We start from the raw sequence: 12,181 nt of genomic DNA, 5'->3' as shown, positions 1-12,181 counted from the left end.
GGTTAACAAAGTCATAGTAGGGCGAATCATCCTGGTAGGAAAGCTTGGGGGCACCTGACACATCACGAAATGGTTTACGGCAACGACGTCACACACATCAACAACAACATACTGTGTGAAGCTACTTGCGCGCATCCAAGAAAACTCGGTCAGAAATGTCCAGAAAAAGGGAAAGAGAATCGGACCGTGCTAGAAACCGGACAAGAGTCCCACTCGGTCGGGCTTTCACTCGTTGGCGCGAGCTTAAAAGCAGCACTGGATTGTAACTGCGATGCTGACCTGCCAATCTTGTGATGGACTTGTAAGTAAATCTCTTATTTGTAAACTTGTTTGCGTTCTATGTTGTATGTTGTTGCGCTAGCTTGTAGTTTGTCATTTTTTACGGTGCTGTTCATTCATCCTGAAGATTCAAAATCTCTTCATTTAATGTTGTTTTTAGTACTATTATTATTTTTTATTAATATTCATTATATGTATCTGTTTTATTACATGTACACACATTATTATTTGTGATCTTTGCATTTTGTGATTATAATGTTTTGAAGATGTAGGAGAGAGAGAGACTTTGTAATAAGTTAAACTGTATGAGAGAATGTATGTTGGAGTGAGACTGAAAGTTTATGTAGTGTATAGTTTCCATCAGGGATGTATATACACTCCATAGTTAATGGAAACCAAATGTTCTTGTGGTAATGCATGTGTTACTATGGTGATGCAGTTTTTTTTCTTGGTCAGTGGTATAAAGACTAAGACCCTTTTGTCCGAAAAGCAGGAAGAGATGATAACGATGCAGAATGAAGACCTCTGTTTCTCTTCCTCCTATGTCTTATAAATATTATAAATAAATTCGAGAGATCTCTTGGCAAAATCACTGGTGTCTCTTTTCATGGGGAAAGCAAAATAAGTTTTTTTAGATCTACAATCCGTTGTTGATAATTAGACAAGTTCAATAATTCCCACACGTCTAGCTAGCTTTCGTTTACAAAAGCTGTAAGCAGACTTCCTAACAAACAGTCGTTTCTCTTAGTTTTGTTGTTGTTTTTTTCGTTATTGTGTGGTGTTGTGTTGTGATGTGTATCACGTAACGTTAGTCCTGTGTCTGGTTCTTATGGCGTAAGTTACTGTTATATAAACTTTATCTGACTAACAATGCACTTCCCGACTGTAATTTTTCTTCGGATTGTGTTGATTATTAATCAATTAAATCTTGACGCTGTTGATGTTGATTCCTGTGATTATCATGAGAACATAGTCAATATCTCACATAATTATTAGGACATATATAAGCCTAGAGGTTGTAAATAGTGTAATTGAACACAATTTGCTAACTTTTATGTCAATCATGTCTAATGAAATCATAACATTTTGTAATGATTACATTAAAATCAAAAAACACAAATGAAATAGTATTAGTCCAACACTATAGGCAATTTACTTGTGATTTAGCAGAAATCACGTAAAAACTTTATAAGCCAGCAAACGCGATAGGCAACTTTATTATTATAAAGTAGTCTAAAACTTGACAGTAGTTCAGTAGGTATGCAGTAACAGGGGAATAACGGTTATTTACTACAGTGCAAGTACACCACAGCGGCTCTAGAGGTCACTGTTTTACAGAAAAATCAGAGAATGCATAGTGTGGCTTTAACCGAAGGTTGAAGGAAACATGAACATTCAAACTGTGAAGCATCTTTCGCATCTTGTAGTCGTGTCGTGTCTGGACATGGTGTGTAATAGCATCTTTAATCATGCAGGTTGCGTGTATTTGTCCTACCTGAGCAAAAGGGCATGGGTGCGCTCCAGTGACCATTGAGCTGGCAGGTTCGTGAGGATTCGCCCTTCAGTTGTCGACCACCCGTACACATGTAGCGTACCGTGGCACCAAAGGTGAATTTGTCCCCGCTCAGCACTCCATTAGGAGGAGATCCAGGATGCCCACAGTCCACCACTATACACAACACACACACGGGAAATAATGACTGGATCGGCAAACACTCCTTCAGTACACGTTCACAAGTTGAATATGATTCTTTTCAATTCAATTCACATTTATTTGTATAGCGCTTTTCACAATACACATCGTTTCCGAGTCCACATTACAATTTAGAGTGATGTGTTATCAGAGCTAACTGTCTAAGTTATGGATTTCAGAAATGTAAATATACAAAATCAGTTATTGATTTTTTAAACAATGTAATAATTGAAGGCAGAAACTATGAGCTCATTGAAGTAACGAATACTTGTTTGTTAAAGGGATACTTCAGGATTTAGCATTAAAGGGTTAGTTCACCCAAAAATAAAAATAAAGTCATTAATTACTCACCCCCATGCTGTACCAACCCCGTAAGACCTTCGTTCGTCTTAGGAACACAAATGAAGATATTTTTGATTAAATTTGAGAGCTGTATAACTACCACATTGGCTCCTAAAGGACTGCCTCTTGACGGCCCAGAAAGTCAATGAAGAAAATGTTTAAATATCCCAAGTGACTACCGTGGCTCAACTATATGTTTATCAAGCGACGCGAATACTTTTTGTGCGAAAAAACAAACAAAAATAACAAGTTTATTCGACTATTTCTTTTCTTCCTTGTAGGCCAGAACGAGACTTCCTTAGATTTCCACGACACATGCGCGAGAATTGCGATCTGAAGTAGTGTAAGCTGGTGTGAGCAGATCGCAATTCTCGCGCATGCGTCGTGGAAATCTAAGGAAGTCTCGTTCTGGCCTACAAGGAAGAAAAGAAATAGTCGAATAAACTCGTTATTTGTGTTTGTTTTTTCGCACAAAAAGTATTCGCGTCGCTTGATAAACATATAGTTGAGCCACGGTAGTCACTTGGGATATTTAAACATTTTCTTCATTGACTTTCTGGGCCGTCAAGAGGCAGTCCTTTAGGAGCCAATGTGGTAGTTATACAGCTCTCAAATTTAATCAAAAATATCTTCATTTGTGTTCCTAAGACGAACGAAGGTCTTACGGGGTTGGTACAGCATGGGGGTGAGTAATTAATGACTTAATTTTCATTTTTGGGTGAACTAACCCTTTAAGCTTTGTATTTGTAGGAAACCTGGGTCTGTAGGGTCTGCATGTTCTCAACCTGCCCATAGAGGGTGGATCTCACTCACAGAATGAACACATAGTGTCGGCCATCTTTGTTTGGAAGCTAAGCTAGCAGGCTCTTGTTCTGTGGAGAAAGCTGAGTAGTAGGGGTTACCGTCCTCTTTCTCCAGGACATGTCCGGCCGTCGATGTCCGGGATTCAGCTTTTGCTTTCTGCAGTCGCCATTCATTGTTTACATGCACAGCTTTTGTTTCAATCTAACTGAATTCGTTCCGATTGGTGAATCTGAATGTAATGTTTACATGAACGCTAAACAAGTGATTGGTTGATGTGCGTTTTAACATTGCTAAGATAATTCCCGCTCCTACGTGAGAGATACGAGACCGGTGCGTCTCACAGGTGTCGCTCATCACTAATCACACCACCGGCCTCGCGCCGTTCTCCCGCGGCCCTCACTCGTCCCGCTAGCCACAGTAAACATGATGAATGGCGACTGTAGAACGCAAAAGCCGAATCCCGGATATTTGGGGCGATCTAGAAACACATTTTTGGGCAGACTCGTCACGGAGACTCACTAGTAGCCTTATTGTTTAACTACTGCTCTCTGTTACCGGTAGGCGTGGCCTCCAAGGGCAGCGAAGCAAGTGCATTCTGGGAGTTGTTGTCTTTCATCCACATAAGCAAAAAATAAATTTTCTGGCTTTTCTCAGTCTAGAAATCTCCAAATTCAAAAATAATTTCACATTTCTTCTACATAAATGACCCATTTTAAATGTGCATTCAACTTTCCAGAGGTGAAGTATCTCTTTAACAAATGATGACATTTAGAAGAATATGATTCAGAGCTTGAATCATCTGAAGGAGTGCAGGAGTTGGTGTCGTCTCTTCATAGGTGTTTTATTAAAACATAAAAAACTTGAAACAAAGCTGCTCTTAACTTTTAATTATATAATCGCTCTAGTTGGTCTCAATGAATACGGTGGTAATTCAGCTTCCTGTGTGAGCATTTTGATCAGCACTTTCTGAAAGTTTCTTCCTAATCTGTATTTCAGACCTCGCTGCTAAAATTTAAATACTTTAATCAAAATGCATTTCAATGCATGAATTGATATGATTTAATTAAAAGTAATGATTTATCTTAAGCTATTTAAAAGAGTATTAAAAGTAATGAGCCACATTAAAGGCTCACACAGAAATGTACTGTAATAAAGCTAACATAAAAGCTTTCTGATGCACTTTCTGTAAAGCTGCTTTAAAACAATAAGTATTGTAAAAAGCGCTATACGAATTGAACAGAAATAGATATGTTTTAACATGCTTCAAATGTAAAACAACAGAAAAGCTTAAACAAAGGGTCTCAACTGTGCATATATATTTTTGCATGTCAGCAGAAAAGCTGTGAACACATAAATATGTATAAATAAAGCATTGAGTAAATCTCATTATCAAGTGAGAAACAAACACTCTTCATACAGGACTGCAAGTAAGCGTCAGCATTTTTATGCAGAACGTATCTCAGATCACTTAGGTATTCAAAGAGCCTTGCAAATGGTGTTAGGATCACACATGTAAAACTACAGCAAAGGTTATAGAAACACAAAGCAAAGTGGCGACCGGGAGAAAGGGCATCTCTGACAGCAGGGAGTCTTGTCAGGGCGAAATGTAAGCTCGGGTCCCGTCGACTTCACAGCTGCTGCTAATCGTGTCTCACTGCACTGAGCTGTGTTTTAACTTTCACATAATAAAGCGGGAATCAGATAATTGCTAATCTGTGTTCCACCTGTCCCTCAATTACAACCACTGATCTTGAGCAGCAGGAAGAGGGTCGTGCAACTGATTCCCCTCAATTACTGGAAGGAACAGGTGATTAGCAACACAATGCCACTGCCAAATTTTCATTGAAAGACGCTAGAAACATACCGATACACTCGGGCAGCGGTTTGTCCCACTGACCCGTGGGCTGGCAGGTGAGGACGGGGGAGCCAAACAGGTAATAGCCGGGGTTGCAGTCGTAGAAAACCACCGTGCCAAAGGTGAAGTTTCCGTGCTCGATCTTACTCTGCCTGATGGAGTTGGCAGGAATCCCAGGATCAGAGCAATTGACAACTGAATAAAGAGAAGAACGGGAGAGGACAGAAACAGAGACATGTTATTTGGCAGAAGCACTAAGCAAGTGACTTCAGTGGAAACAACTAGGTCAGATGCTCTCGGCAAGCAACGCAGAGAATGAGAATTTGCCATTCTGTCACAGACATCCACTCAAAAATTGACTGATAGGACATATAGGATCTTTTAAAAAAAGTGACATAGGACTAATCAAGACAATAATATGAATATATATATATATATATATATATATATATATATATATATATATATATATATAAATATTCACAGGTATTATATAAACAAAAACTTTTATATTACACTCTAAACAATGCTGGGTTATTTCAGCCAAAATTTGGGTCAAATATGGACAAACCGAAATGTTGGGTTAAAAATGTAATTAAAAAAAAAATTAAAGTTAAAAGTGAAAGTTGAAGTTGGGTTAAAATTTTAAATTACATTGGGTTTGTCCATATTTGACCCAAATTTGGGTTGAAACAACCCAGCATTTTTTAAAGTGTAGATGCAATTAATCGGGATTAATTGATTTGACAGCGCTTTATATATATATATATATATATATATATATATATATATATGCATACATATTTTATATACCTACATATACCTACTTATATATATATATTATATATTATATATATATATATATATATATACACTATATATATTTATATACTGTATATATATATATATATATATAACCCCTATTTTTGTAATATAATATATTTTTCAACATAATTCAGCTCAATCTGTGTTAGTATCATGTATCACACAGTTGCATGCAGTAATAAGTCAGTGCACAAATGCAGAATGGCATATGCAGAACATGCAAACTAAATATATCGGCATAACATTTTAGTATAATAACAGTACAACATTGTGTTTCCTTACCAGGCATCATTACTGACAATTTAGTTTATGAAATTACTGCCACCAAACCCCACAATCGGCAGCCACTTTTCAACATCCAACATCTGCTTCAGCCTTTCTTACCCACAGTGCACTGCGCTGCTTTAATACGGTCAGCCGGTGAATCAGGCAAAGCTCCGTGTGAATAAAAGACTTAACTTTTCTCCCCACCTTTACATGTTGGTGGTGGCTGGCTCCACTGCCGGTTGGCCTGACACTGGGCTCGGGAAGGACCCTCCATCACGTAGCCCATGTTGCAGGAGAAGCTCACCACATCGTTGAGGTTGAAGCCGTTGCCGACGGTCCGGCCATAGATGGGGCTTCCCGGGTGCCCACAGCTGATGGCTAGAGATCACAGGAGAGAGAGAGACTTTAATGTGGCATAAGCATACAATCTGTGTGCAGCAATGTGATAAAATTATATATTATACATTTTAAGGACAGACAAGTAGTTTGTTAAGGGCTGGGTTTTTTAGGGAAGGACTACTGTATATATCTGCGCACATATCAAACGCACATCCCTATAGAAAATTTTAATATGCACAAATGCTCGTCTTGCTCTGTTCTGTGATGCGTGTTCATGACTCTCCTGTTCGAACTCGTTCATCAAAATGAACAACTCTTTTTCGAGTCATTTCGTTCATTTCATTCGTTGAATGACCAAATGACTCGAAAAAAAAAGGACATCGCAAAACAGAGCATGGCGAGCATTTGTGATTATAAAACGTAAACTTTTTTATTAATTTTTGAAATGGCTGATGGTTTCGCTTGATAAGACCCTTATTCATCGCCTGGTGTCGTTTAAAGCCCTTTGAAGCTGCACTGAAACTCTCATTTGGACCTTGAAGCATTTGGACCCCATTGAAGTCCATTATATGGAGAAAAATCTTGGAATGTTTTCATCAAAAAACTTCATTTCTTTTCGACTGAAGAAAGAAAGACGTGGACATCTTGAATGACATGGGGTTGAGTAAGTTATCAGCAAATGTTTTTTTTTTTAAAGTGAACTACTCCTCTAATATGCATAATATGCACACTATCAGCGTTCTCACAGGTTTGTGTTATTAAAGTCTGCATAGAGATAACTTAAAGAGTTTTCTGGTAAAACGGTGTCGTGTTAGTGGCCCATAAGTTAATAACTAATGATCGTTGTGACGGAAGTGAATCAATTTCAACTAACATTAGCTGTAAACTTTATTCTGGATCTGGTGTCATAAAGCCAAAACAATCTGTTACTTTAATTTCCTATCACTGCTTTGGAAAAATCGACATTGTTAAAAGTGCTATAAATGAAAATGACTTGACAATGTGGGATGATTTCTTCCTGGGAGCTGTTTTCTCACAACAGGACAGGTACATATTAAAAGATTTAAACGTTTTAGAGAGTGATTCAATTATGGCAGAAAATAGATGTGCCCTAAATATTGATTGGTCAATGCAGAAAATTAGTTCAATTTCCCTCTGTAATTTCTAATAATTCACTTGGTAAGTTGCCAATTCAAATGCAATAAATCAGATTCAGTTTCTCCTTGATAAAACCAGAACCACATTCTAAAGGCTAATGCACAGAAATAAAGGCAAGATTAATTCACTGTCATTTCAAATACTACACAATCACATACAGCTTTGAAGGCAGGGCTCAACCCAAAAGATGTACATTACACATCCATTTAAAAACAAAGGGAAATAAACAGTGTGGAAATAAACAGACAAATAAACAAACAAAACAATCTGAAATGTTTTGCATCGTATATGCCATCATTTTAATGCAAATTTTTTTTACTGTATGAAGTCACGTTTTAACTGTATGATTTACAGCTTATTTCTAGAGAAAACTTAACATTCAAATGAAAAGAAATAAGAATATAAATAATCTATAATAATAATATTATTTATGGAAAATGTAAAAATCCATGGCTCGCTTTCTCTCTATATATACACTATTGTTTAAAAGTTTAGGGTCAGTAAGACTACAAGAAATTAATACTTTAATTCAGCAAGGATGAGCTAAATTCGTCACAAATTACTTTTACAACAATTTTGATTCTAATAAATGCTGTTTGAACTTTCTATTCATCAAAAAATCCTGAAAAATGTAGCACAACTGTTTTCAACATTGATTATAGTCATAAATGTTTCTTGAGCATCAAATCATCATATTAGAGTGATTTCTGAAGGATCATGTGACACTGAAGATTAGAGTAATGATGCTGAAAATTCAGCTTTAATTACAGGGATAAATTACATTTTAAAATATATTAAAACAGTTATTTTAAATTGTAATAATTTAAACAATTTTTACTGGATTTTTTCCATTTATCCAGTTTTGATGAGACGAAGAGTGATTTTTTTTTTTCGAGAACATTAACAAATCTTACCGAACAATAAAGTAAACGTTACACAGTATGCACAGTATTTTCTCAATGGAATTTTGTCAATTCATAATTTCAATATTCATACATTACTTTTATTTCTTTCTAGGAAGTGGCAGATGTGACACTACCCAATATTTAACGTAATAAAAAATACATAAAAAAGGGTTCTTTCAATGTCATGTTATTTCAGTGTTAAGTCAATGCAAAGACGTGTAACGCGCGTAAAAATTTCCTGCAGCGCGAATGAGGCATAGAGTGCGGTGCGGTGGACGCAAATATGCTTCATTCACGTGTCAAGTTCGCGCCAATTGAGCGTCTGGCACGATAAGCGCAAATTATTTAGTTAGTGCTTTCACGCCTTTGACGTGAATTCGCGCCTGCCGCCCAAATTGAAAAATCTGAACTTTGGTGTCAATTCGCTCCACGTTAACCAATCAGGAGCCTAGCTGCTTGCTCACTTGGAGAAGGATGCTTCAATAAGTTATTTTGTAATATGACTAAATGCCTTGTGTGGTTCTAATGCACAACAAAGCAAATATTTTATCACTTAAAACTTTATTTCAATATACGAGACATGTATTGAATGTTATTTATTACATATCTAGATTATATGAAATAATATTATGATGTAAAGACAACAAACATACATGTGCATAAGTTTGTGTCTGGACGTGTGAGAGAAAAATAAAATCACAGGACAGGTTAATAACTTTTGGAGGCTGGCTCTATTTATCATCAAAACAAATGACAGATTAGTAGATGAGGGCGAGGGTGATCCTCGCTCCGATGCGGGACAACAGGTCATCAAATTGGACGCGGAACAGGCGGAAGTACCGCTGACATCGGCTGTCATACAGGCGCAGCTCCTGGAGCAAGCAAATGGTGAAACTCGCCAAACGGTTCGCCTCCGAAGGGTCCGGTGGACACAAATACGGCGACGATGATCCCCATGCCGCTGTTCTGCTCTTCAGAGCAAAAACAGAGCGGTGACTCTCTTGATGAATGCTCGATCAACATAAAAAAGGCCGCCAACAGGTTTCAATTCTGATGCGTGTAAATTTCGCTTCAAACTTTTGTTTTTACGCGTGTCAGTTTCATTCTTGATGCGCGAATTAACACAAAGTGGTCAAGCGTCAAACTAGACGTGGTAGACGCGAATTTGACGCGCTATTAATGTGGTATCCGGTGTGAACGCACATTTAGTGAGCAAAACGGTACGTTTCCATTAAAGCGGCAAAACTCCACTCAGTGCCGCAGGCAACCCTATAACCTCTTTACTTTGGGGTGTGTCTGTTGCGAGTGTGTTTAATCAATGTTTTTTTCAACATATAAACACAGTATAATCATCAGAGATGCACGCAATTACATTCGGAAATAGCAAGCTTTGTTTACATAAATTCCCCAAACAAGGATATCCCGTCAATTTTATAAACTTTTATGAACCCAGCCAGTATAATCACAATGAACACATCCAAAATGAATTATTTAACATATAACAACTGCAAAGCGTCTAATTTGTAAACAAAATTATTTACGCACTAAATCCAGCCTAAACTCCGGCACAATTTGCATATTTAAAAAATCTCAAAACAGACGTCACATCAATTAGCTGCCGACCTCATTTTTCGTTTGAAATTTGCATAAAGTCGAGAAATGCCCAACCTTTTGACGCTCTCAACGCTTTCACCGGTCCGCTGCAATCCCAAAATGCACTATGCGAGCGTGAAGCTTGACTTCCATAGGATTGAATTGAAACACCACGAACCGCGAATAGACCCCAAAAATTTGAACAGTAGAATAGGGAATAAGAAACACTTTGTCTGGGAGGTGTAATTTAGCTCTGTGACAGTCTTTGTGTGAAGGGAATATTAGTCCACTGAAATCCCGCGGTCGTAATAGCAGTGGGCAACATTTGTGCTCAAATGGAGATATTTGTTGGCTGAATGAAGCGGTGCATGCTGTAAATACAAGATTCACACTCAATGCCCTCGGGTGAGAGCTGTCACTCTAATGCTCAGTTAGACACTCAAATCATATCGTTTATCAGAGAACATACAGGCGGCAAAGTAAATCAATCCAACAACAAAATAATGCCTTTTAATTACATGCCAGGTTGAGTTTACTCCATGTTTTAGACCTAAACTGTCAGTCAGTATCTGGTGTTCGCGGTGAAAGTTGCTTGTTATCTACTGTGTATTGTGAAAACGCATGTACGACGAGCCTACCCTTGCCTTACTTCTCTAATGTGTATTGATTAACTCCAGTCTGTCTTACTCTAACATACTGAAGAGCTCTTATTTAATTAAGGAGACCGTTCTTTCGCTGATATGCACATTTAGAGGTATATTTGTACTGTAATAGCTCTTCCAGGGTGCAGTATATTTTGTTCATCACAGTGCTTCTTTTCTACAATCATAAAAAGCCACAGTTGATTTGCATAATCACGGTTGTAATTTGTTTCTCTTTGCATGGAGGCAATTTCCCTTTCATTTGAAGACTCTCCGTACGTAGCCCAAATTTCCAACCAAATCACTGTATGCTAAAATAGCTGAAAATGTTCATCTTTCTGTGATTTCAGATTGTCGTGCAAAGCTTGTGAAACGTACAGTAGCTGTGGAAAAAAGTGATAATTTTATGTTTAAAGCCCCCCTGAAATCACTCAATGAGCATGTTTTGTCTTTCCTGTGTTGATGTATTTCCTATTGAAATAGGAAGTGAGTGCCTTTATTTACTTAGTGCCTAATTTACATCATGGCAGGGTTATTATAGTTAATTAAAATCCATTAAAAACTGAAATAGAATAAACGTTGCCTGAAATAAAAGCTTTTGTTTTAGCTAGAACAACATTTCTTATTAAAATAACTCAAAGTAAATAAAATGTATAACTTACTAAACAAAAAACAAACAAACAAAAAATGACATTACTTGAGCAAAAATGTACTCAAAATATTAATACAAACTATAAAAAGTATCTCAATGAGACAAAAACAAATATGTATGACTTCATCAGAAGTGGTCTTGGTGAAAGGGGATGTTTTCACTCTGGAAAGCATTTGATTGGGAAAAAAATTTACATTTTTGATGTAAACTCTCAATCTGCTAAAAATCAATTGCAAACTTTTAGTAATACACCAGCAAATAGACGACCTCAAAACAAAGCCAAAAAAACTCCCATATTCATTTCTTGGGGTCTTTAAGTCGAGTAAACGATTAATACATCAAGAATGTCAGCTGCTATTGGTTAGATCCATTGCGGAATCACAAAGCCTGGTGCAACTTGTCTTGCATTGAAATTGCCTTTCTTCCCTTTTGCTTTATTCGGCTTGAGAAAGTGTGAGATGATTTGTAGATGCAAAAAAACGGTGATCATTTCAGATGCCGTGATCACCATCATCAAAAGCGACGCCTCAGTCGCCCCGCTTTCATCGTAATTGACTGCCATTCTCTAAAAGATCATGGAAGAGATGCCACATGAATAAAAGTGTGAATAAAATTTGAATCAAATCAAATGACAGTCAGATAGCACCAAATATAAGCCGTGGCTCTCAAAGGGTTTCGCAGAGAACCCAGATTTTAGATTGGAGATCAAGTGAGCCAGACCTGCAACCAGCAATATCATTGTTAACTAAGATTTCTGTTGAAATAAAGCTGAAATAAAATAAAATAAAAATACTATTTGAAAAACCGTATGCCTTGGCAATAAGCTAA

General features: G+C 37.2%; 1 protein-coding gene across 6 annotated transcripts in view; it reads right to left on the bottom strand.

Moving 5' to 3' along the window:
• csmd3b (CUB and Sushi multiple domains 3b) overlaps positions 1 to 12,181 on the bottom strand; it is a 636,199-nt gene that overhangs the window by 56,357 nt on the left and 567,661 nt on the right. For 4 of the 6 annotated variants that reach the window (XM_089123029.1, XM_089123027.1, XM_089123031.1 and 1 more), the window contains 3 exons: positions 6,258 to 6,443; positions 4,983 to 5,168; positions 1,775 to 1,948 (listed from right to left, as the gene is read on the bottom strand). In XM_089123029.1, the coding sequence (XP_088979155.1) occupies positions 1,775 to 1,948; positions 4,983 to 5,168; positions 6,258 to 6,443 (546 nt within the window). The remainder of the gene's footprint in view (positions 1 to 1,774; positions 1,949 to 4,982; positions 5,169 to 6,257; positions 6,444 to 12,181) is intronic. The other 2 variants (XM_089123028.1, XM_089123030.1) reach the window with 1 other exon arrangement.

This window comes from Pimephales promelas, chromosome 18 (genome assembly GCF_988280905.1).
Source record: "Pimephales promelas chromosome 18, fPimPro1.hap1.1, whole genome shotgun sequence".
In the NCBI taxonomy this organism is placed as follows: Eukaryota; Metazoa; Chordata; class Actinopteri; order Cypriniformes; family Leuciscidae; genus Pimephales; species Pimephales promelas.
Note: the sequence above shows the minus strand (reverse complement) of the source record. Positions and strands in the feature narration are given on the sequence as shown.